This window comes from Corvus moneduloides, chromosome 8 (genome assembly GCF_009650955.1).
Source record: "Corvus moneduloides isolate bCorMon1 chromosome 8, bCorMon1.pri, whole genome shotgun sequence".
In the NCBI taxonomy this organism is placed as follows: domain Eukaryota; kingdom Metazoa; phylum Chordata; class Aves; order Passeriformes; family Corvidae; genus Corvus; species Corvus moneduloides.
Window position 1 is genome coordinate 7,037,218 of NC_045483.1, and position 26,713 is coordinate 7,063,930.

The following is a 26,713-nucleotide window of genomic DNA, read 5'->3' on the forward strand; positions in this document are numbered from 1 at the left end:
TTGATGAATAATTCCTTGGATTTTAGTGAGACTGGAAGGGGCTCAAATATGAGCAGAAGGCAAATCAGTTCAGTAACAATTACAAGCAGTAGGATTGCAAGTACATCACTAGAAGCTGTATCACCTTTTTCTGGCCAAGTGAATGCTGCTAAGAGAAACATCAGCTTTGGTGTCACAGTTTGCCCACCACACCAGCAGTGGCTCTTTCCATCCTGTGGTATCTCTGATTTTGGTTTCTCTATTGTGCTTCCATGGCAGGCAGGTGTGCTTGTGGACTAACCTTGGGAACTCTAGAGGAGTGAAAAGTTGTGACTCATGGCCATAGAGCTCCAGGTGAATTTTCTTTTAAGATTTTGGGCTGTGCTCCCAAATACACATTTCCTGTGGACTCCTCAGAGGGATTGGTATTACAGCTATTTAGAAGGATGCAGAAAGGGCAAAGAGCTTCAATGCATTGTTTCTCTCTTGTGTTTGGAACAAAAGGTGCTAATGCATAAATTCCACTGAATTCATTAATATTTAAGGAGGAAATTTGGCATCTATTTGGGATGATTTTTTTTAAATGATCAAACCTGGATTATTCACACCTGAAAGTCCATAAAGAAAACACATTTGGCCAAGGCACTTCACGTACACCAACAGCTTTCGAGATGAATTTTGGAGTGCTGAGGAAATTGCAGAGGCATGAAAGCTGTGAATAACTTATGAGAATTTAAAAAAGGCTTGTAGCTAACCTGATATGATCCAGCTAAAATAGTAGAGAACGGCAGAGGATTTTGGTGATAAAGATTTAAACTATAGGAATACAATTAATAGGCCTGATTTAACTCTTTGAGAGATTAAAGATGTAATCATACTGTGTTGGTATCATATGCTTTAACTAATAGATAACATTCAGCAAGCATGGTGTGCTACTGTTCATCTAAAACAGCTGCCACTGTAGCACCTACAGTCTGAAACTGATGGATTAGAAAAATAATGCTAGTGAGAAATAATCCTCCAGTGAGGCTGTCTAAAACTGTGTCTTCCCAAGATGAGTGCTCAAAAGAAAGTGATATTAGTTTTATGCATCTCTTGATTTAAACATAAAATCACCATAGATAAAATATGCAGATGACACAGAGGTTGAAAGCATGACAGATATTGATGCTGAAATTGCACAGAGTAACATGGTTAGTTTGGTAAACAGAATGAACCCATGCAATTACCTGTGTTTTAATATATTCACATAGTGAATTGTATATCTGAAAAACCCAAACTTATAACTATGGAGGGGAGGATGGTATCCTTGAAAACAGCAACTTTGAAAAGTATTCATAGATCATCTTGAACAACTGAGTCAACACACACTTCTAATGTGATATGTGAGGTAAACAGGATTAACGTGAATTTGTAAATCTATTCAGGAAGGCAGGGTGTAGGAGTAGGGAGGCAATTTTTTCTTTATGTAAGCACTGATGAAGCCAGTACTAGAATATTGCTTACAAGTCAGGTGTCAAGTGTTTCTGGCAGTGGAATAAATGGAGAAGGTGTAAAAAGAAAGCCACAAAGATTATCTGAATACTGGGGGGAAAAAAGCCTTACTGTAAAGGACAGAATGAAAGCAATTTGTTAAGCTCATTAAAAAGGACTCTGAAAGGCAAGTATTGATTATAGCACAGAAGTACCAACACATAGAGAATAAATTAAAAAGCTTTTTTACCTCTAAGAAGAAAATACAAGGAAAAACAAGGGCTAGAAATTACAGCAAATACATTCAAACTCTCAATTAGATGAAGATCAAGATATCAGTTAGTCAACAGAACAGGTCTGATCCATCCTCACTCTTGGAATCTTCAAGCTGAAGCTGTTTCTTTCCAAAGGATGGGGAGGGTTGCCTCACCAGATTATTGGTGTTGGACTCAGACTATGATGCCTCCTCCCTGTACACAATACAGCTCAGTATATTCCCACCCTGCATGATACTTACTTTTGCAGAGAAACAGAATGGCCTTAGAAACAATAAACACAATTATTTTAATGATAACGTGTCCAATGTCATTATGTACAAAACTGAAGAAAAAGAAAGCATGGAACAGTAGCAAAAAGTGTTTTCTGATTATGATTATAAAATGAAAATTGTCATACAAGAAGGAAATTTTTTTGTTAACATGATAAACCCACTAGATGGCACTGAAACATCCCTTTATAATTCTTCTCACTTTGACCAATAGCCTCATTATCCAAATATTTTAATCAAGGCTAAAAGGAATTATGTACCACAGTATGAAGGCTCCAAGAGACATAAAGTTCTGATATTAGACAAGAGGAGTTTTCTTTTTGTTTATTGTAAACAATATACTGTTCACTGTTTATTTTGATTATCTAGATTATATTTGTGCACTTAAATGTTTGGAGGCTTTGTTTAAGGGAACTTAATCAGTACCAAATTGTATTAAATTCTCTTTACAATATGGAGTTCTGGCTAGGCATTGTTGCCTTTCTTCTAGAGTAAATTTAGTTGAATTAATAACAGCAATTCTCTGTTTGAAAGTGAAATAGAGGCTATGGGTTCCTCTCTCACTAGGACAAGGCATCAAAACTGCCTGGAATTTTATTAATACACAGTAACAGGAATTACTGTTCCAGTAAGATGCAAGAAATATTCTGTGTATTTATAAAGACTCTTTTCTGGGATGTCATCTATATAATAAATTATTTACAGGTAAAATGGATCACTTTGAAGCTGTTTCTTCCAAATAAATAGATGATGCCTTTAAATACTCAAGGCATTAAGTGGGAAGAAAGGAATCAGCTCCCATTTCACATTTTCCCAGAAAATTTTAAGATCCTCAACTATTCAGGCTGACCAACTTGTGGGAGTGATCCCAGGAATGGTGAAAGTGATAAAATAAGGGAATTAATATATAGGTCTGGTTGAAGAAATTTAAAGGGTATATACCATAGTGTAACACATCTGGTGTTTTAAAATTCAAAGTGATAGAGTATTATGCACTCTGATAAAATTGTAGTCAAAAAATAAAAGAAATGCAAACCTTCTGCTGATGACAATCTCATGCTGAAAACACATTCAAATCCTATACATATCAGCAGGGTGACTCAAGGTGACTGTAAATGTCTGGATGTGCCCTGAGTTTGGCCCTTCAGAGAATCGAAGCTGGATTGGAACTCAGAGTCTGTAAGTGTTTTTGACAGTTTGGGCTTTAGGAGCTTTAGTAGTGAGCCAGGTGAAAACTGTCCTTCTGCAGAAGAAGATATTAGTAAATATAATTGGTTTTCAGCCCAGAATACAGATACTTTGCTACACAAAGGACTACTAACAGCAGCCTGGTGTAGAATATTAAAAAATGCATGTAGAAACTTGATAAAATCAGCCCCAAAAATTCACCAACTGAACAAGCAAATAACTGCAAAAGCCATTGGGTAAGGGGCTGACAAATTCTAAGCAGAAAAGTAAGAATGATGGGAATTTGGAAGGTGTGGCTATCACTACAATATATAAGCACTACACATCAGTGGCAATCAATAAAAGAAGCAGAGTTACTACTTGCTTAAATACTCCATTGACAAGCAAGGCATAAGTTATTAGACATTGAATCTGATCTTTTACCCAGTTACCACACTGTAGTGTCACATTTAACTTCAGAGCAGAGAACTGGAACTGTTTCGCTGGTCCTCTTTAGCCAGTATCTGTTTATTGCATTGTCATCCTTGAAAATGGGTGTGTAGCATAGCTGCAAAGCCTGTTGTCTTTTTCATGGAACTCAGCTGGAGTTTTTTAATAAGGCCCCTATCTCTTACTTCAGCTCAGTCAGTGGTGAAATCCTTTCTTGTGTCACAAACCACTATCAAACTGAAGATGCCTTGTGCTAAGCCAGCTGACTCACTCTGCACCTGAGCTGAGTTGGGATGAGGTTAAACATGGACCAGCATGACAATATAGAGAGATACCCATAGTTTCATCCAAATTCACTTGGGCTGGATGCTGTGATATCAGAGCAGAAAGCACCTGAACAGGCCCACACAGATCTTGGTGTCTAATTTTTTTTAGATTAGTCAACTGCTGAACTGTCAAGCTCAATGCAGGCAACCTGCCCTGGAGCTGGAGACTGTCAGCTCCCTCTGTGACTGAGGAGCCCATGAGCTGGGACATCTGAACGAGGATATGGGAACTCAGTTGATGCATTTGCCTTGTGTCATACATATGAAATTTTTCTCATTAACTCATTCTGTCCTTCAGTTACAGAGACTTTTTTTAATGAGGCTTTTTTTCTTTCTGTTGTTCATTTTATGACATTATTTTGGCACTATCTGCAGCTCAATCATATTAATGTCAACCAATTAGAGATAATTTGTGTGGGCACTGTTGCATTAGCTATCTGTAATTTCATTCTGTGGTCAGGTTTTGAAGTGGTTTTCTTGTTAGTCTTTGAAATGTTCATAATAAACTGTTCATAATAATGAAAAAAGTAACATGAAAATGTGGTAGCTTAAATCATTTTTATAAGATACAAAATAATTGCATTTTAATTCCTTTTATTCATACGGTGTTTTCCCCCCTCATTGTAGCTGTTCCTTGCTTCAAGAATAGCTACAACTCTGGATAAATAACATTAGGTCATGGGGGTAGTTTTTACACAGTTAAGCCATATGGTTTGTGTTTCGTGTCCTGGCTTGTTGGGAATGCAGGTTCTTGGGTGTTCTGTTCCTCAGCATGGCCTCTGACCATGATTTTGCATTCTGTATCCCAGTTTCTTTGGCTCCTGACCTCCACTTGTCCTTGCTATACTTCCAAACTCTTAAGGCTGTGATCTTGTAGATTGAGGGTTCAACCGACTCTTCCTTAGGGCCTCTGTACTCAGTCCTTACTCACTGTCAAGAATGAGATCACCCTGGCTGGAAAGCTCTTTTTGAAATTCCAATGATTTTTTCCAAGCAGTCTCATGTCCATGGCCTGAATTGATTATTTTCCTCTTCTAATTTTTCAAATGTATCCTGGATTTTCCTTTGCAGTAACCTGGTTGCATTAGGCTGGGAAGGGCCTTTTACAAAGCATGGCTGGGAGCTGGTGATAAAATCGGGCTGCCCAGCTGTGTCTCAGGTGTGTGGTCACAGGAGCAGAGAGGCACTGTGGTGCCACTGGAAGCTGGAGGTGAAAGTGCATTTAACAAGCCTTTTGTAGAGGAGGTAGGACATGATGCTTGTCAGAGCTCTTAATATGCAAGGCAGTAATCTAAAGTATTTCTCTGTCTCTCTTCACAAATGAGAGACTTTTTATCTGTTGATCCCACGAGGCAACTGTTCCCAGGTCCAACATAGAAGCATAGCTAGTTTTCCCAAAGCCTTTTTTTCTCTCCTCTAGAATAACAACATTTTGCTTGGACTATCTTCTTCTTTGTCACTAACTTTTTCAAGTATTTCTTTCTCTGTAATTCATCTTTTTTTTGGTCATAAAAAGGGACAACTACATCCATATAACACACAACCTGCACTTAAAAAGATATTTTTATTATGTCATCTCTGAAACAATTCCTTTATTCATAATAACTCCATGTGTTTTCATGGCAACCTGGCAATTCTTATCTTTTTTTTTTTGTATTTATTAAACATAACAAAGGATTTGGTTCTTTTTCACTCATTATTTAAAAGATTACTCATACTCAGTTTGAGAATTTAAAAAAAAAATCCACAGAACACAAATTTTTGTTTAATTTTTAGTTTGAGTCTTAAAAACAGAAGTACTGTATTTGCCCAAAATTGTTAGTCCTAAGATAGTGGTGATTAATGTATTTTTATACTTGGAGAAATTAGTATGTCTTGCATTCACCCTGCAACAACCGGGTTAGTCTGGCATACTTTTTTCCAGAGCTGTTGAGGGATTTGTTTAGGCCAATAGGATTTGTATTGATTTCTGTTTCGCTTTTCTTTTTGATGATCTTTATTCTTGTGTTTTTCTCTTATATTGATTCTGAAAGCTTTAGCCATTTGGGTTATTACAAATGTTGCTATATTTATGCTGTAATTCTACTACAATAATCAAGAAGTCAGACTTTCACAGACTTTCATGCACACACCCAACACAAAAAGATGCAAACAGGCAAAACTGAACTTTCAACTGTTTTGCTGGAATCTGAAATCCCTGAAAAGAGCTTACCTTTTTTTTTTTTCCACAGATGATTTTTCAGGTGATACAGGGCATTAATTTATACTATTAGTTGGTAGTTATTGGATGCTATTACTCATTCCACTTACATCAAAATTTCTAATATACATTTGAGGCAAGCCACTGAGCTCTGGTTTATGTCCTATCTGAATATTTAATCTGCATGGACCAAAGAGCTGTATAAATATGAGACTATTTCAAAAGAAATTCAAGGATTCTTGTAAATAAAAGCAACTATAACTAGACAAACACAAAGTTTAAAAAGGAGTTTTTCCTATTTTACCAAATACACTTAACATAAGCAAGTTCCCTTAAATGAATAAAATGATCAAGATAAACAGCCATTCTAGCAAATCCCAGACTTAAGTTTCATCAATTAAACTCAGAAATAGCGCTCCTTTAGCTGCCTGCAGATGTTTTGATATGTAACTGTATTATTTTGCAATACACCCTGGATTTGATCAAAACCCACAAGCAGCAGTTGCCTGACTTTGAAAGTCAGACAGTCTCAGAGAAGTCAGAGGGACTAAGTTCTTTAAAATCAAGCAATCCTAAGAGGATCTCTCTTAGGGAAGAGACAAAAAAAAAAAAAGTCTTACAAGGATGTCAGCTCCAACAGCACTGGTTATCAAGAATGATAATTCCAACCACTTGGAATTTTGCTAGCTAACCCAGTGGATCAGAAGACTCTTTGATACCAGTGCTGCAGATCAAACCTTGCCAAACTTCAAACTGCAGCTGTGTCCCAAGAGGAAAAACTTTCTCCATCTAAGGCAGAATTTGGTCAGCTTCCAAAAGTGATTTATTCCTCCCTTCTCAATAAAATATCTTTTGCAATTTTATGTGTGACAGACACTGTAGCTTGGAAGGCTCTGGGTGTAGAGAACCTAGTGAAGAGCAATTATCCATCCCACCCCCAGGTGGGAAGCATTGAAAATATTTGCACACACAGTGGGATGTGATGAGACAATGGCCACAGAGTGGATTGAGCTGAGCAGAGTGAATGCTCTTAACATGGTTTTACTGTAAGCACCTGAATGATAGAGTCAGTTCCCACTGTGGGGTTGGGAACTGCTGGTACAGTTATACATCCTACATGCTTGAGTGAATAGGGATCCTGATTCAACCAAAACTCTGCACCAATTCTCTAGAAATGTGAGCTTTTCATTTAGCATAAGGTTTTATCTTTGCTCTCAAGTGCTGAAGTTAGCACCCAGTATTTTGTGGGTTGTGGGAGAGGAAGAAAAGATTTTTTTGTGTTATCAGAAGGCAAGTGCTAAATAATAGACTGGTTTACCACCACTGGAGGCACCTAGAGCTCAGTAGATTTGGAAACCTTTCTGGACTGTCAAGCAGTGCTGCTGGAGCTGAGCTATTTCAGGGAGCTCATTACAGAATTGCATTGTCAAGGAATAAACTCAGTAGTCACAGCTCCTGTTAACAGTTATTGATAGTAATAGCAGACTTCCTCTCAAATAAGACCATGTCACTATCTTTAAAAATAGGAGACAATTCATTTGAAAAATAGTACATAAAGAATAGAGCTAGTAGTGTAGAAAAGAGCTAATAATGTAGAAACTGATCTTTATGTGTAGTTTACCGTGTACTGTGATCCATGGGCCACAAAGAGGAGCCCATAGAGGGACAGCTGTTGAACTTGACAGATAAAACAAACCTCCCCTCACTTCTAAATGAATAAAACTTTATTGGAATGAAAAGTAAAGGCAGATAAAAACTGTGATTTAATCAAACAAAAAATAGAAGCAAATCTGATAGAACCTGAGTAAAACAATTTAAAAATTCTCAGACTTGCTTCTGTGACACTCCATATCATCTGCCACACATTATTCACTTCCCTGAAGACTTCTTTTGTGATAAATTCTGGAAAAGAGAAAGAATGGAATTGGAGGAAATTAAATCTTATGAGTTTAGTATGTTTTTGACAGAGAAATTTTTAAACATTGAGCTCTTTTATTTTTCTTCCTGTAAAAATTAATGAAAAAAAACCCCAAATAAAGTACAAGTAAATTACATTGCTTCAATAGAAACTGGAAACTGATTATAAGAGTGAGTAATGCAAATTTCTCAGGACTGTCATTCTGCTTGATGGTAGTGGCAGGTGTGTCTTCATACAGCTCAGTCAGGGCTCTGAAATGAACCTTTAAAACCTCTTTGTTTCCCAAACGGGACTTAAAAATATTTTTTCTCTTTCTATTGTGACACAGACTGACAATAAAGAAATTGGAAGTTAGGATTGACATTTAGAGAAAAATAAGTTTTATTAACTTTTTGTAAGAAATTTGTGAGTGGACAAAATTAAATACTAGATGAAAGGATGTTATTATTATCCTATTTCTCCATACTCTCATCTTCTGTTTAATTGGCAGCTAGAGGTAAATGTTAATTTAGCTCCTAAATGCATAATCTTTTGCAGCTTTCAATACTAATGATTTATATTTGTCCCCCCAGTACATCCTTCTTGTGCTAAAAGCATATCTTTAAATTCTTCTTTGTGCTTTCCTTTTCTGTAGCAATTATATTTCTGGACATTTGGAAATAAGCTAAAAGAAATGAATATTGGAGTGTGTCTGCAATGAGAGGATGTTTAGGTGTGTACATAGCATAAAAAACTGCTTATCTAAAACCACTGCTAATGATCCTAAAGGACACATTTAAAACTGAAATTATCCAACACTTAAAATACATAAAGAAAATAGCATACCATTTGCAGAATTTCAATTTCTGTCTGAAGAGTCTCACAGACACTTTCCCAACTATTATCTTTGCAGTTTTCCAGCTCTTTCTTAAGTCTGTGTCCAAAACCAAATAAATTTTCAGGTCAGAGAATTGTTGCTGGGTAACTATTTTTTCAGCTTTGGTCTCAACAGTGAATTCGACTTGTGTGAGAAAAGCCTCATTGATCTAGTTTCCTGGTCAGGATTTAAGTTTGCTAGTTAGACAAATTTCTGGACTGTGCTGTTTCCATAAACTGTGAAAGATATATGGCCTCATTAGTCATCATTTTCCTTATTTAAACATGTGAATTGGAATGGTGATACTTAGAAAGTACCATATGTCACTGTTCTTATTTTTCCTGGGTGTCATCTTGAAGCCTCCGTTGGAGACGGAACTTTGGATTAGATGGGTGCTCTACCTGACCTTGTGCCAGCATTGCTCCACACCCCTCCACAGACTCCATAGCTGTTATTCCTGTTCTCTCCCCACTGCTCCCACCATTCTTCAGCACTTACTGCTTCCCAATAATCTCAGCCAGGAGTTCTCCAACTTTTCTACAATAAGGATTACTTTTAATATAGATATTTCTCCATTCAAAATATCATTTACTCCTGCTAAAAGGAGATAACTAAACTCTGCACATCCATGGCTGTAGTGGTTTAAATTAATACTTGGTAGGCCCAGAGAAATCTATGCCAGAGCTTTCAGAAGTCTGATCACAAGGTGATGAGATTATACTGAGTCTTTCCATGGCTGTCATAAGAAAAGCATAATGAAAAAGATAAAGTTGTTTACCCTTAACACAATTTCACAAAACAATCTGAAAATTCTGGAACGTATAAACAGACTGAAAATATTCTGCTTGTCAGTAAATAGCTAAACCAGTGCATCAAAGCAGGACCTTGTTACTTCTGAAGTTGAAACAGAAGATAGCAACTACTTTTGCTTTTATAGACTATAATAGACAATAAATTATTTGACTTTATTATACAGATAATGCACCTCTTAGCTGTCCCAGTGCAGAGAGAGTTGGTTTTCTAGAAAAGAAAATGGCTTTATTAAAAATAAAACATATATCTTTAAACAGAGGAATAGCTTAGTCACCGTGCAGCTTTAGAATAACAGAATAAGACTGGACTAGAAGTTGATTTTGCTGTTCCTTTGGAAAATGCAAATATCTTACCATCAATATGGAAAAAGCATGAGCTCTATGTGCTTGCATTATAAAGGAGTAAAAGCCCCTTCTTTCAGAGATATTTCTCATAACACATACAAGTATCAAATATAAGGAAATTTTGAACTATGCTTTAAGAAATGAAATTTTTACTGCACTATAGTACATTGTTAGTTTTCAGTACATTTCACTGAGAGAAGTTCACTTCAAGGTCTAAGATCAGCTTGTGATCTTGATTAAAGCTGCTCAACTTCATTACCTTGTGTCTGCATTTTTTCTCTCTGCGTTCTCTTAGTGTGATATTAGAACCCTAATTTGCTTGAGACAAACTAAAGCCCGACTTTGCCTAACTTACTTTAGAAAAAGACAGAGTGTGTTGATCTCAGAGAGAATGCTCTCTCATTGTCTTTCACATGGCAAAACTGATGCACAGCCTGTTTGCTAACTGTTAGCTCAGAATGATACCAGTCCATGCTAGGTCTACATTAGTGATAGAAAAACCAGAAGATAAGAAGTAGGAGCTGTTTATCTGTGTTTTGGGATTGTGAATTAATTTCTATTGATGATCTGCTTTGAAATTAACATTTTGTGTATGGATTTTAAAATTTTATTTCAAATATTTTATAAAACTTTTAAATGTAGTGACAGCACAATTCCTGACATAGCATCAGGTAGAGGTGATAAAAGACATTCATTCAAATGTGGTGTTTAATTCTTACATTAATCAATTGATTCTGCTTTCAGGTCTTCCTTCTTTCTTATTTAGAAGCCAGATAATTACAGTATGTGCCAGGAATATTATACTCACAAAATAAGAGCTGTCTGTTAGGTTACAGTCTACAAAATTAATGCATTGGAGATGCCTGAGTTACTGAATAAACGATGAAGTTTTACCAGAAGGAATGTGAGACAATGGAACTATTAAAAAAAAAAAAATGTTTAACCTGAAAGCAGATTTAGTTTTTTCATTTTATATTTAAGATAAGCAGGATATTCATATTCATCTTTCCACTATCAGATTGAATGTGCAAACCAATTATTCATGAAACTATACTGTCTAGATGGAAGGCAGGTTTTCTGTCACCTTTGAAAATGGAAAAAGATGTACCTTTTGCTAGAACAAGGATTAATTTGACAATTATACCCTTTTTATAACTATGAAAAAAGCCAGATCTCTTAAAAATAATAATCTGAAAAATCACATTAGCATTTGGCTCCTCACATCCTTTGGTTTTGTTTTATTTTTAGCATTTTTTTCTCTTTGGTGACAATAAAATATAGCTTCAAAATAAGTCATTGCACTGGACTAACAGTGTCTTGGCTAGTTACAGCATCACCAGCTCTAATGAACAGCTGGAGCTGAAATGCCATATTTGCAATAGCTAAACCTAGCCTTAAATCAAGCAGGTGGGACAACATCAGCATTTTTTGGATGCTATCTTGTCCTAGACTGAGCTCTGCTATCAGTGGCCCATTTTCCATTAGTCTTGAATGCTAGAAGTGACAGAGATGAAGAAGGAGGAGATCACTGAAGATGATTGATTTTGCTGCTTTGAAAAGAGCCCAGCTATTAAATGTCATTGGCATTTGTGGTTGATACACATTCTTCTTGAATTTCAGCACTATATGCACATGGCAAAGAGGAAAAATAATTTGAAATCAATACATGCTAGCATTATAAATTGAACTCTGAAGAAAATAATGTTATTGTCAAACAGGTCTCTCTGAAAATCATCCATAGATTCAAATTACTGGATCACGACTTCCGTATCCAAAACTTGCATTCCAAGAATAATTTTATGTAAAGAGGTCTCAAAGGAGAAATAATTTCTGTAGAAGGTAGGATTAATATGTGATTTTAGAGTCATTTTTTTTTTTCTAGTGGGGGTGAAAGACCCTACCTAGCTGTTGGAGTTGCAGAAGGAGCAGACTGTCTCTTAGTTATGTTTTGCTGACACAGGTAGAAGTTTTTTTCTTATTCTCCTTTTTGTCTTTGCCTTGTTTACGACCACCATTTTATTTTTTAATCATAAATTTGAGGGAAAACATTGTGGTGTATTTTAAAACAGAATTGCTTGACACTGATATACAGGGCATAGAATTGATGGTGCAAAATGAAATTCCTTAAGAAGTTATATATAACTTGAGAGTACATATCTTGATTTTCCTGGATTTCATCATAAACATCAGCAGATACATTTATCAAGGTTTTAAGACTTTATTGGGACTGAAGAAAAGTACTGAAGACTTTAGTTTATTGTCTCAAGCTCAAGTAGAGGTAAGACATTGAGGTAATTCTCTCTCAGCTCAGTACTGGGATTAAATTAATGTGTATATTTCTACAGAGAGAGCAAGATTTTTCTGGTATTTACAATTTGCTGACACTACTAAACAGAATATGCTCTGGATACAGCTGAAGAAGTCAATAAATTTCAGGCTATTATCAATTGATTGAGGAAGAGGGAAAACAAGTCCTAATGGAATTGAGTATTCCAAAATATAAAGTCAAGTACTTGAGTTACACAATTAAATATAAAAGTCTGTGCTTGATGGAGCAAAAGGGTAATAAAAATTAAGCAGGTGATCTAATAGTAATAATAAATTCTAGCATGAAGAAGAAACATGAACACAAAGAAGGTACTAGACAACATAACAATGGAAATTAAATGTAAATTAAAAGAAATGGAGTTGCCTAAAGTAAAATAAGAAAGTTTTTGCTTTTGTTGTACTGGATAAAATGTTAAATGTAAAATACATAGTTATCATTGATTAAAGCTTGCATTTTGTGAATGCTGCCAGGCAACTATTTATAAGAGTAGTTAGAGGTCTTGAAAAGTGTGGTGGTATTTTCCAAATACATAAAACATCACAAGACATCTTTAAGGAATATATTATAATAATAGGTGAATAAACATGGAAAGGTTAAGGTACACAAAATTAAATTGCACATCTATGATGAGATTTGCTTTTGTGCAGACAGCAAACAAAGTTGTATGGACTAATTTTCATAGGAACTGTAAGAATGAGCTACATTGGAAAGAAAAAATATACAAGCATGAATGTGAGATGTGAAATTAAATGTGTTTCTAGGGGTCAATAAGATTCCTATTGAAAGGCAGGGAAAGTAAATAGGGGTCAATGGTTCTTCTAGTTCAATTATCTTGATTTTTTTATTGGACAGAGAAAATTACATCTTAATCTGAGTACATTAATATGACTACCCTGTTGCTGAAATTAGTATCTCTATTATGTACTGCTTTCTTCATGTGTATAATACTCTCAGAGCTAAAAAGGATTTAGAGCTGTCCTTGTTTCGTTCTGCTTTATGGGCTCTCCACGCTCTGCTCAGCTTCCAGGTTGAATGCATCTCTTTTGACAAGTAGGTGAGAGATTTGTACGAAGTATTCTTACACCCTCCTGGTTTTTTGTTGGAAATAACTCCTGCTTTTATCTCATCCACAGCTATATTTTCTTTTGATGTTTATAGCTGTATTTTGCTCACATAGTATGCTCAGACCTCTCTGCTTCCAGGTACCTGTTATTGAAGTCCTTAATTGGGTACAAGTAGATAAACTTACACTGTATATAATTACATTCCTCCTCTTTTAGTGACTCTTCTACAAGGTGTAGAGTTTGCTAATGAAGACACTGTTCTCTTAAAACACTTTCTATTCTAAAGTAGTTACTTAAAACATTAAGCAAGACCAACTGTGACTGTTGTTAGCTTGAGTCCCAGAATTTTTAATTGCAGGCCTATGACTGTTGTTACTATTAGTAATTTCTTTACTTAATTTTTTTAATATGTCTTCCCTAGATTAACTAGTGTTTTTCCATGTCAGATAACATCAAATACTTTATTAATGTCTAGATGGATGGCATTGGAATTTTCTTTGTCTAACCTATCTGTTGTCTTATCAAAGAAAGGCATCATTAGTCAGATTTGATCTACTTTTTGTAAATCCATACCGCAATTCATAATGGAAAGCTATTTTAACATAATTCAAGCTATAATAGTTCTACTAGGCACTGCTATTAAAAAGAAAAGCTCAAAAAATCAATGAGGAGATTGCCATTGAAAAACTCATTTTGAACCACATATATTACTGCAGGTACTGGTATTTTCTGATTATAAAATTTAACATCAAATAAATTGAAAAAAAAAGAAAAAAATTAACCCACCAGAAGCATGCATGGGGCTTAGGCAGTCTGTTGTTTGCATGAGCAATTCGTTGAGCTCTAAGGAGTATATTTCCTGTGTGATTTGTATAAAACAAAAAATTACTTTTTCCTTCCTAATTTTGGTAACGGAGTTTCTTTTCCTGGATTATGAAGAATAAGAAGGAATACTATATTTTTAGGATTTAGACAAGTATACAAAGCTGTGAAATATTTACAAAGTAAGCAGATTTCATGCATTTCCTTTCTGCTACTTTTCTGAAGTAGAAGAGAAATTCAGGTTTCAAAGAAGTGTTTTATCCTTATTCTACCTTTTAAATAGGTTGAAAAATATCTATTTTAGGTAGAAATGCTCTGGTTTTAGTCTAAATGAACTTCAATTAAAATTATTTCTAGGCTGTTTTACTTAAGGCAACACAAAAATTTAAAATGCGAAAGAGGATAAATAATTAATACAGTAATTACAAGGAATATAACAGTGAAATGACATAGTTAGGAATTCACTGGTATCAGTCAGTCTCTGACTCCTGTGTTGTTCCACTTAAGTGATGTTACTTGCTACCTGCCAGGGAAATGGAACTCCAGAGAGCTGATGCCAAAGTTCTTTCCTGCTGTTTTGTGTTTGAGGATGGCATTGGCAGAACAGGTGATTAAAACAAGGCTTTTGATCTTAATTGCAACTCTCTTTGAGGGAGGGGAAAAAAAAGAAAAAAAGGCCTCTTTTCTTAAAAATTTCTCTGAATTATACACCTGTGTCTTGAGACTTGCATTTTCCAAGGTGCCTGCTAACTACATCTGTGCTTAACATTCCAATCCTGGTTGGCTTTTTTCTGCATCCAAGGTGGACCAGAACAAGCATCTAACTGCAGCCCCAACAGCTGCTGGAAATACCAGTGTGTGCTTCTCATGACCCTTTGTAATTCTTTGATGGATTTCAGAGAAATTTTATGAAACTGCAGACGTGGTATAGGGCATTTTTCTCAGATCAAAGATGAATTGCTATAATTTGAATTAGCTGGCTACACTCTTCAGCTGAAACGCAATTTACTATTAGATATATACTTAATTGCAATGAAGATTCTTGCCTTGCCAGCTACTTTTGATATTGATTTTTAAGCTGGGACTAGGGATGTGATACAGTAACAGACTTGCAGGGTGATCTGGAAGCTACATATATCAGGCTATTGATGCTGACTGTCTCTTACATTTATTCTAAAGAAGCATCAAAAAAAAAAAAAAGGTATTTTTACCACTTAAAGAGTGGTGTGGTTTCCAGCTCTGTAAAAAAAAAATTCATATTTTGTGCTTATTTCATAGAAAAAAATATGTATTTTTGAGCTACATTACTTGCGTCAAAATATTATCATCTTTATGTATAATAAAAATGATTTTCAGTGAAAACTAGAATTTTATTCTTGCAATAAACTCTGTATGGGGATAAAAATTCTGATCTTGTTAGGCTAGAGAAGGGTTGTTTCTCAGACACAGAAGGTTCAATCTCATTGATTTTAATATGACCAAAATTGACTCCTGTTAAGATATACACAAGTATATGAGCATACCTGGAGAAGAAGAACCTTCAAGGATGAATGCAACATCTCTGAGCAACCTGTGCTTCCTCATGATAAAAATGCTTTTTCCTTAAATTCACTTTAAATCCTCTTGTTTCAAATTCTGCTTTTTGCATTTTGTTCTCCTACTGTGCAGCACTGTGCAGATCCTGGCTCCATCCTCTTGATGATGTGGAGGTGCTGGAGAGTGATCGGATAGCTTCCAGGGGACTGTTTATATACTGCACTTTTTATGGTGTGTAATACTTTAAATCCCCTTTCATCTCTTAATTCAGTAGTCCAAACCAAGAAGTCATGACTAGGCTTTGTTAAATTGAAAAAAACCCAAACGACTGCTAGAGTTGTATGAGTCTGATAAGGTTTGGGGTGCTTCTAAAGAACCCAGCAGTGACATAGAGGTGCAGACAAATGAGGATTGCCTGCTTGGCTCTACTGAAAAGCAGAATCTGATAGTGCTGACATGGAAATACGGTAGCACAGCTCTGTTGCTTCTGGCATCTGAGTTAACTTTTTCAGGGCTATCTCTCTCTATAAAGCATTGAGCTTTTCTGATCAAATGCAAGTGAAGATAAAAATATGATTTAGGCAAATCTGTCCTAAATTTCTTCCCAGTATCTAAAATGAAAAATGTTTCAATTATAAGAAAATGTATTCAATATAATACTAGCCTTCAAGAAGGGCTTGCATTTTGTGATAGTGGTAATAGCAGTAGGAGCACTTTATATTTTGCACTACATGCAATTATCAAATAATGTTAGCTTATCTTGACCATAAAAGGAGGCATTTCATGAAATAAGAAAATCTCATCATCCTTTTTGCTTTGGTTGCAAATGACACTTGCTGATTTTGCAGTTAATAGAATTTAATATGTTTTATCCAGTTTTCCACCCAGAGAAAACCAAAGTGTCATTCTGCAGAGTTGTAAGTTAATTTCACTGCATAGAGAGACACACACGGATTTAATTGATCCCTAGGATCTTAGTGGCAGAGCTGGGGATTAAAAGTATGATAATGTTGGCTACTTCTGTACCTTATACACAGGAAACCTATTATAGAAAACTAATTACACAAATTTGGGTATTCAGTGGCATCGTGGCAATAAACTATTCCAAGGGAAGTATGTTATTTGGAAGGAAGCTGACAGCCTCATGCATCACAAACCCTAATATATCACGATTGAATGAATAATGGAAATGAGTGAGTTATAACGTGCTGTCCTGGAGAATCGTTACTGTTATTATTATTTACACTGTGTCTTCTATGTATATGTTGAATGCAAATTTTTTGCTACTGTATGCAGGATTGTGAGCTAATTAATTTTTATGCTGAGGGGATTTTGGCCATGTCTCAACACCATGTAAGAGGTTGAAGAGAGTTAGTAATAGGGCTGATATATCATTTTCTTTCAAAAATTGATATTCAGCAAAAAATGGGTCATTACCAAATCGTCTTTCAGAAAATTGCTCAGGGTTCTCTGTAAATTTATAACGTTCCATTGAAAGTTTTCAGATTAAAAAAGTCCACACTATATTTATTTATTTTTGTCAAAAGCTTAGGCATATATAGGAAAAAACCCTGTGATGGTAATATAAGTTGGGTTTTCCTTAATTTCTATTAGAGAATCTTTTGGACTAGCTTTATCAGAAGGAGTTCCTTCGCATTGTCTATTAAATATTTTTAAATATTCCCAGGCACTTTCATCTGGAACATCATAAAATAGGAAAAAGATGGTCAATTCTGTGATATGGAGCTTTCTGCATTGAGAGATTTCTTTAAAAAAAATTAAATAATTTTCTGTGAAGTGAAAACTTAATGTTTCACTCTAAGCATGCTGACAAGAAATGAGTTGTTACCACTCAGTTCCTGAGAAGAAATCTTCACCGTTAAGAAAGACTGTGCAAGGTCTTCTCTTCTGTCTTGGTTAAGTATTCAAAATTTTGTTCTAAACCAGCTTAATTAGAAGGCAAACTAGAACTGATAGCAGAGATCATAGAGAAAGCAAATCTACATTTAGTTGCTCCAGGAGGGGCTCTAGCTATCCCAGGAGGTGACTGTGGCCAGCCCATCGCATTACAGCCAGGCAGCAGAAGTAAGTTTAGCACTGGGTAGTTCATCAATACTTTGTGCACCATTTTTACAAGACCTCAGGAACTGGTCTTCCACCCAGGCAGCAGCATTTTGTTCTCCCTCCGAGTTTTACTGGCATCCCTGCAAACACTTCCAGTTTTTACTTCATTGGAGTGTGGATGTGAGGGTGAAGCACTGTAATAAACAACAGGAATTGATGTTGTCTAATGAAAAATGAATGGTTCTTCTGATTTCAGAAGGAATACTGCACGTGAAAGGTAAAATAGTCATTGCCACCAGGACTGGACTGCAGTTACACTCCTAAAATTAAGTAAAGAATTCATTAACACGAGGCTCTTACCGTAAACATTCAGGATCAGTCTGAGGTTTTTCAGTGACTTGGACTTTTTCTGCTTCTAAGGCTTTTGTCTTTCTTTCAGCTTCCCTGATTACTTTCTCAAGGTCTAAACATGAAATCAGAATTACCCTATAAATATATATTAATCATCCATATTCAAAGACCTTCTACATATTCTAAATTTATATTTTCTAATATTTCTTCATGAAACTCTTTGAAGGGTAAAGGCATCTAAATAAAGAAAATGAATTATTTTATTATTATTGTAATCATATATTGCAATCTAGAAAATTTCACTCCTTTTCCCAAACAATTTAGGATCATATTTACTGCTTTTCTTAGCACTTACTCTGATGTGTTACTTAGGTATCTGAAAAAAAAGACACTAAAGCACTCCAGATTAAATTATTTTAATCCAGATTTCACAATATTCCCTATTGCTGTGATCACCTTTGACACAGAAGATTTTAAACAATATTTATGTTGATTTTAAGTTCTTTGAAACATTAAATTCTCCATTTAAGTATATGACCAGCAAAAGTAAAACTTGCTTTCATATTTACAGCTCATGATTCAGTAGATCTCTGGACCTCAGTAACAATGACATTTCAAATAAATCTCATTGAAATCCACAATATTTTTTATAACCATGTTTAAAAATCATGTATTACATATTGTAACAATAAATTAAAATATTTTTACTATGATTCCTTTCTCTTGAGAAAAGAAAATTGACAGAAAAGATTTTTCAAAAGCATTTGTCAAGCCAGAAATAATTATCATAACAAGTAGTTATCAGGCACACCTTTGAGCTCACTTTGGAGAGTAAATAAATCCTGCTTTAATTCATTCTTCTGCAGCTGGAGTGCATTTAACTGAACATTTTTATGTTCCATTGACTCCATTTCTAAGAAAAAATACGTTTCAAATTAAAATGCATTGCAGTTTAGCATTCATGATACAATCTTAAATATTCTTAACTACTCCTACCAATCTTCAGCTAGTCAAAAGAACCTTAAATATAAAACCAAAATAAACTAAAATAATTCATATAAAACACAGTTCACAGGAAATTGTATGTCATATAATGTATTCATAGCTATGAAAGAAAATTATTTTTTTAATGTTATTGAGCTGTTCAACATATTTTGTTGACTGGGCATAAAAAGAATGTTTTGCTTTAGAGTTACTTCAACTATAAAGAAAGGAAGATGACTGATTGAATAGGTAGAGAACAGACACCTCTCAGCAAGACTGAAAAAAAGCCCCTTCTTAGTTTGTTTAGTGTTATATATATTTGAACCTTACTATTAGACAGCATCTGGAATTAATTGTGATTGTTTTTCTAACAGCAGGAGGTCTTCACATAGTTTCCTTGTTACGAGTTGCTTAAATTTTTCACTTCAGAGTTGTCAGTGTGCCCAGGAACATAGCAGACAAAAAGACAAGTTGTACATCAAGAAATGTGCAATTAAAGGATGGAATCGAGATGGCAACTGAACTTGGAGAACTTTAGTCACCTTTCAGGTACTACTGATCATTTAAGTGCCCACCTCTGCCTGAATATGTAAAAATTAAATGCTAAAAGTAGCACTTGACACCAAGTACAGACTTTTCAGTTGTAGATTAGCCACAGGAAACAAGAAAGAAGGTACTACCATGTGCAAACTCAAATGGATAGTCCTTTTTCAGTAACTTTATAGCAGATATGGAGAATTGAGAGGGCTGTTGCTTGAAAAAAGATGAGGCTGGAATGAACTTTGAGGGGTTATCTACTGTATTCTTCTCCCGAAGGCAGGATCAGCTGTACCACTGTCATTTCTGAAAAACGCTGGTTTGACCTTTTTTTTGAAGACCTTTGGGAGTGGACACTCCTAGTTCCTTTGGTAATGGAATCTTCTAAGGCAGAATGCTTCAATTGTCCACTGTTCTTAGAAAGATTCCTAAGCTGTCAGTCAGACTCTCCCTTCTTGTGCTTTACTCTTGTTACGTTTTGTTCAGTTCACTATGGCTATAGAGAATATGTTCATTTCCTTTCTACATGATACTTTATCAATTTGAAGATTAGGATCCATCTTTCATTAGTCTTTTCCTTAATAGCTTAAATAGTGACAGTTCTTTCATTTTCTTCCTTCTCATGTGCTCCAGAACTCTGATTACTCTCACTAGTCCTATGTGGATTCTCTCCAGCTGGTCAAAATTTTTTTTGAAGTTTAAGATCAAATGAGATGCACAGTACTCCAGCTCAGAGTTTAACAGCCCCAAATAGAGGGAGGAACTATTTTCATGTCTTAGAGGTCGAATTGTGTTTGTGTCTCAGCGTGGTGTTGGCATTCTGATATCATTGACTCATGTTCAGCCAGTGATCCATGATGACCCCGATTTCCTTGCGGAAGGACTGCTCTGCAGTGTGACCCTGTGCTCTGAGAGATGTCATACTCTGTACCTTAACTGAAAATCAAGCTGCACTGTGGCAGTAAAGGACCAATCCTACAGGACATCTGTGCATACAATTCTTTAGAAGCTAAGGAAATGTACAGAGCTCAACCACATGTGGTTCTAAACCTAATTCAGTCACTGGGTATGTCTTTGAGCTCTGTGCTGGCTGAATTAGACATTGGGAGCCACTTCTACAGGTCGACTGCTTCTCCTCACAGTGCTCACATCAGAAAGGCTGAAGAATATAGGGAACAGAGGAACCTTTAATTATGCTTGGTATGTCAGACCACACTCTTTCAGTTCAGTGCTAAAAGGAAGATCCAGACAGCAGGAGAATGGAATTAAAATTACTAGTTTGCACAGCTATATTTTATAGATTTATATTAATCCAAGATGAACTGGTTTAATATAAGACTTACCATTTTTCAACAGAGTTGCCTCATTGTCTAAATCATTTATTTCAGTCTTGACTTTTTTTTTAATAAGAAGATCTCTACTACTTGTTAGTCCATATTCATTGTTAAACTCGGTTACTTCTCTGGTAAAATTATCTTCCTCTTCAGTAATTTTTCTCTTTGCATCTGCCTGAAATAAAAAAAGGAAAGACTGAATTTTCAGGTGAAAAAAAAATGAAAGTCTTTGTTAAGCTAGGCAGACTGAAATACACTGTTGTTTTTTATCCTTAAATTTGTAGTAGAAAAGTAAATAAATAAACAAAAATTAAATAAAGTAAATAAATGTAAAAGTAAAGAAAATATTTACTTTTTCTTATAAGCACATGAAAATGGTCTACAGCTCTATCATTATGCCTGTTGTTTTAAACTTTTTTTTCTGAAAAAATGAAGGGTCTATTTTTGATAATAGAGCATTTAAAAAATCACTGCATTATGTTATAGACTTGAACCAGCAGCCTTTCAGTTCAACTCCCTTACTGAAAATAGAAAATTCTGTTTAAAGTCAATAGCATAGTATGGCAGTTCTTTCTTTTTAGTTTATAATTAAACTAAATAAAACTGTTGTTTAATCCTCTGCAGAATGCAGACTTCCTTTAACTCCCTTAATAACTACCAAGAAAGCTATCATTGATAGAAAATCACTGTTTAATTTTCTGGGAAAAAACATATTCAAAAGAGAAAGGTTATATTAAATTCCTTCCAAGAAATCTTAATTGATTGCTAAATTACGTGAAATGAAATAACACCTATATACAAGAAAAAAGAAATGATAACCTATATATCAAACTTCACACATATACTGGGAATACTTTGGGTGTTGCAGAAATATGTATATAGTTAAAAAGATATCTGCCTCAAGATTTAGGTTTAATACTGGTCATTTGTACTGAATGCTTAAAATTTAGCTCTGCTGATTTAAAGGGCAAATACATATGCAGAAAAGACTGCTCCTCTGTGGCATTTCTTCATTGTTGAAGCCTCAACAAAGTAAGAGGAAGGAAATATTCAGGTTAGCATCTGAGAGAACTGAAAAACTTGTCCTAAGTAGCTACCTTTGAAGAGGTGGTGAGGTGTGTCTGGCATCAAAGAGATTGTGTGCTATGTCAGGATTGCTAAACTGTCCACATGTGCTAAAATGTGGTGTGGGCATCCCCGGGTTTTTCCTTTGATCCTTTTCAATATATTTTACTGTGGATGAGGCAATCCAATTTAAGGCGATGCTTTCCTAGTTTACTTTTACAAAGGAAATGATCTGTCAGAATTGGAGTTCAGTCATATAACAGCAAACATTGGAAAATGAAGTCAAGAATATAAAATCAGCTTTGGAGATAGAATGCAGCATACACTACCTTAGATCATGGTTTAAATTAAATGTGAGAATTTATCTGCATTTCTATTGTTACAGATGATAAAATAAGAAGAAAAAAAAAAATTCCTGATTTAAAACATTAGTTTTTCCAGATCTTCATTTTAAAGCTGATTGCTGTTGTGGAATAGAAAAGAGCTGTGTGAATAACACAGCTGGAAACATACCAAAATTTTAAGAAGATTGGTTCTTTGATTAATAAGTTCAGCTTTTTGTTTTTCTAAGCTGTCTTCATGTTTCTTCAGAATTTCTAAGTGGAACTGCTTTACAGAGAGATGCTGAACCTTCCAAAAGGAAAAAAAAAGATTATGAAGTAAGGTTATTGTTTAATTGTTTCATATACTCTGAAATTGTACACAAGGATCTTGGTCCAGTTTAAAAAGAGCTGGCACAGCTGCTGGACTAACAAAAGCATAACAGCTCTTTGTTTCCCTCAATAACCTTTCAGTATGCTACCAAGCTTTTGAAAAGTCTCCTTTCTTTAAAAGACTCATTTAGTGGTGCTCTGTCTATCTAAAATGGCATTTTAAAGTCTGCTAGGTTTAGGAGAAATTTTTTCCAGGTAAAAATCAGGAAAAATATTGACCACATGGGATCCTTTCCCCAGCATAATCCCCTGTTCTCCATCTTACTGTGGAAAGCTCATCACGAACCAAACGAGACAATAGTATCAGAATAGTATCAGAGGGACAGGGGTCCAGCATCCTGGTTTTGACTGAATGGCTGTACATGTCATCCACTCTGCAAAGCTTCTATGGAATATGCAAAGGAGGGCGGGATATTTTTCTGAGCACAATTTCTGGGATTTTTAGCTAAGGAAGGGTAATGGGAATTAGCCCATTGGTTATGGACAGTTTGCTCATAAACCCCCCCAAGCCCTAAACTTCAATTTTGCACACAGGTTTATTTAGAGTTTTATTAATTTTAACCATTTGTTTGTCTGATATTAGGGTATGCTCTTCAACCATTGCATTTCCAAATTTGCTGAAGACTTCTCATTTTTCCAGCACATCTACTGTATCATCATCTAACCTAAGTGCAGATACACGGTGGGCTAAACTATAACAATAATAAATCGGAAACAGCTAAGTGTTGTAGAGTCTTAAAGGATGAGAATCAATCTTTTGATGGAGTGTCAAATTCTCTTGACTCAGAGCAATGAGTAGGGAAAGTAAAGTTAGATTTGCCCACAGACAGCAAAGGCAGAGGGGAAGTGTCAGGAAGTAAATGGAACAGTCAGGCTGACACATGAGTGTTTGTGTGTGTAGAAGCACAAAAGACCAAATAAGAGTGGTATTACAGTGGTAAAAATGAAAAGATTTGAAATTTAATAATGCACATGATTGTGGAGAGGGCACAGATAAAGTGCATCTGATCAAAATAGGAGGATAGTGGAATGAAATGCCCAAAGACTAGAATGTGAGAGGTGGAAAGGAAAGGACCAGATTTTTTCCTCATCCCTGGTACGTCCAGTGTGCTAAGTGTGCAGGACATGCTTAGCTCAGAATTTATTTTACATATTAATTCAAAGAGAGTAGATGGGCTTACACCACTGTATTTGTAATACTGGACATAACTAGCTGCAGTGTAGTTTCTCCATCTGTAAGATGCCAAATTCATCTATGCATTTGCAACCAATGTTTTTTAAAGAAATCATTGAGCTACAAACAGCAAAATGCTATAATTCGGGTTCTAATTCCATGCTACCAGGTTTTACAGAAGAGAGGGGAAAATTGCATTTCCTAGGACTCTTTGATTGACCACAGGCAGTGTCTGTGAAATAGATGTCAAAAAACTTCTGAACTCAGTCTCATCATCTTGGTCAGGCATCACCTACTGTGCATGCACGTGGTTGGATATGTGTGCTTATAAAGAACTGCAGTTATTTGGTGGGATAAATTGAACAGAAGCAGCTGAACAGCATTATTTAATATTATTTGAATTACAGAACTGTTGCAGACATATGTAAGCCTAATTCCTGTAGCAAAAAATAAATTACTTTAAATAATGTCAATAACTATATAATCTTTAAACCTAAATACAATCTGATTGAAATGCATTTTTCTATTCCATTAGTTTTTTGTATCATTTCCTATCTATAAATGAATCAACGTCAGACAAGGCAAGCAAGTAAAATGTATTTTTGTGGACATCAGTGAGAATATTATTAATACTGGTCAGTAAAGCACATAAAATTTAATTAGGAATAGTTCTTCAGCTCTTCCCATTAGTCATTTACAATAATGGCTCTACTCTCGGGACCTTCTGTACCTACCACATAAACCTTGATTATAAATCACAATGCATCAATAACAAATTAGTAGTATAAACATAAAATTTTGATGTTCATAAATAAATTTATGAGTAAGAGTACTGACGACTTCACCTAACAAGCAACATCCAGATATAATCTGTGTTGGATAAATACGTTACTATTTTAAAGCACCTTTGGACTCTGAGACTGTGGCATGCATAAATGTGAGTGTCTGAGTAACTGCCTGCATGATTATAGTCTCAATTTGCAACCAGGAAATACTTGTGAATGAGTTCTATTCTGATCCCTTCTCAGTAATGTTGATATTATATATATATATATATATATATATAAATAGTCCTTTGCAAAAGGCAGAAGAGACTGTTTTAGGAAGGATGAAAATCATCCCCCAAACATTTATTTTCACAACTAGATGAGGCAATCTCCCAAAGGTTCTTGAAGTTGTTTATTTAAATGATAGCATCCAACAGTTCTGACTTCAAAGGAGGCTCCACATGCCTTCCTGTTGTGAATACACATTCTGTCAGCATAGATACTTAAGAGCACAGGGGAGGGTATTTAGACTTAATTTTCAGACACAAGCAAATGGATTTTTAAATAATTTGCATCCACAGGTGTTATTGGTGAAAAAATCTGCAAAACCGGTGTCTTCATCTGGAAATACATCTGCAGTTTGATTAAATGGAAAGAATAATAAAATCACTATTTAGATTCAGAAACTTCCCTCTGTCCTTGGCCTCCCTAAAAAACCACTCAGGGCTTGTAAGCCCTAATTGTAAGCTCACAGAAAGATCTTCGGTATATGACTCAAGATCCTGTGAAGTAAACACAGGGAATACTTCCATATATTTTGTGTGAAAGGCCATTAATGAATGGCATTGGGCAAGCAAGGGATGGCTTCTGTACACTGGAGGAAAGTGGTGTAACAAATTGCAGGACTGTTAAAACAGGGTATCTCACACTGTGCCCCAAGAGTCAGCCTGCCCTGAACACAGCCAGGGCCAGCCTGAAGGGTGAGATTTGTGGGAGGAAGGATGTTGATGGACACCTTATTCTCTACAGAAAGGCACAGTGCCGGTTTCCTCCACACTGTGCTACTCAGCAGGTGAAGCACACTCCTCAAAAGTGCTTATGGATGTATTCCTGAAAGAATAGGTCGTATATTTGTAAACATAACGTATTTCATTATTATGCACACTATAAATATGCCTGCTCACCTTGGTTTCTAAGTTAATTTTTGCAGTGCTCAGCTCTTCTTTTGTTCGGTTAATTTTTTCGTAACTTCTATTTATGTCGCATTTAGCTGCAAGACAACAAAAACCTGTAAGAGCGTGTGCTCAGTTTGTAAAAGTTACATCCTGATAGAAACGTGGCAGTGACAAGAACCAGCCATGCTGGCTGCCGCCGAGCTTTCCCTGGCACGAGTCCCCTCAGGACACCCCTGTGGGACTCATCCCCTGGCAATGGGGAGGCCCCTCAGGATGGCGCCCATGGGGCCAACCTTGTTGGATGAAGTTCCTCTTCTCCCTCGCCTGCTTCTCCGTGAACTCGATTTGCTGGAACAAAGCATTCAGGTTCATTCCTGGCTTCTTGCGGAGCCTGTGGGCTCTGCGGGCCGTGCTCTTTGCGAGGGCTCCCGGAGGGTCCCCACAGCCCTGCCCTCAGGCCTCCGCCTCGGCCTCCCTGGGCCTGGGACAGAGGCCTGGGGACACAGGGACAGAGTGGGAGGTGAGGGCTGCAGAAAGGGTGGCAAGAGCAAACTCCAAGAAGAAGGAAGTGTGGGTGACTGGCTAGGGGAGCCCACAAGGAAAACAGGGAATGGGAATGGGCAGGCAGCACAGTAGGAGCAGGAGACAGAAGATATTTGGTAAGGAAAAAGCCAGCTGATACTGAATCATGTCAAACTTGGGCACACCTGTCAGACTGGTTCTGA

At 35.9% G+C, this 26,713-nt stretch overlaps 1 protein-coding gene across 1 annotated transcript; it reads right to left on the bottom strand.

Annotated features, from left to right (window-relative positions):
* Positions 1-8,011: 8,011 nt before the first annotated feature.
* On the bottom strand, positions 8,012-26,446 carry CCDC172 (coiled-coil domain containing 172). Its single transcript, XM_032116544.1, has 8 exons — positions 26,282-26,446; positions 25,998-26,083; positions 22,673-22,789; positions 21,104-21,269; positions 19,051-19,152; positions 18,249-18,351; positions 8,886-8,973; positions 8,012-8,044 (listed from the first exon to the last, which is right to left on the bottom strand). Exons 1-8 carry the CDS (start codon positions 26,358-26,360, stop codon positions 8,012-8,014), a joined length of 774 nt encoding a protein of 257 aa, XP_031972435.1. The 5' UTR covers positions 26,361-26,446.
* Positions 26,447-26,713: the final 267 nt, after the last annotated feature.

Bases quoted from the DNA above. Each gene is read 5' to 3' on its own strand.
- CCDC172 (XM_032116544.1), bottom strand. From the start codon at position 26,360: ATGAACCTGAATGCTTTGTTCCAGCAAATCGAGTTCACGGAGAAGCAG. The intron at 26,084-26,281 runs GTTGGCCCCATG...GTTGTCTTGCAG, and splicing joins GAGGAACTTCATCCAACAAG to CTAAATGCGACATAAATAGA. The intron at 21,270-22,672 runs GTATGTTTCCAG...TTTTTATTTCAG, and splicing joins CCAATCTTCTTAAAATTTTG to GCAGATGCAAAGAGAAAAAT.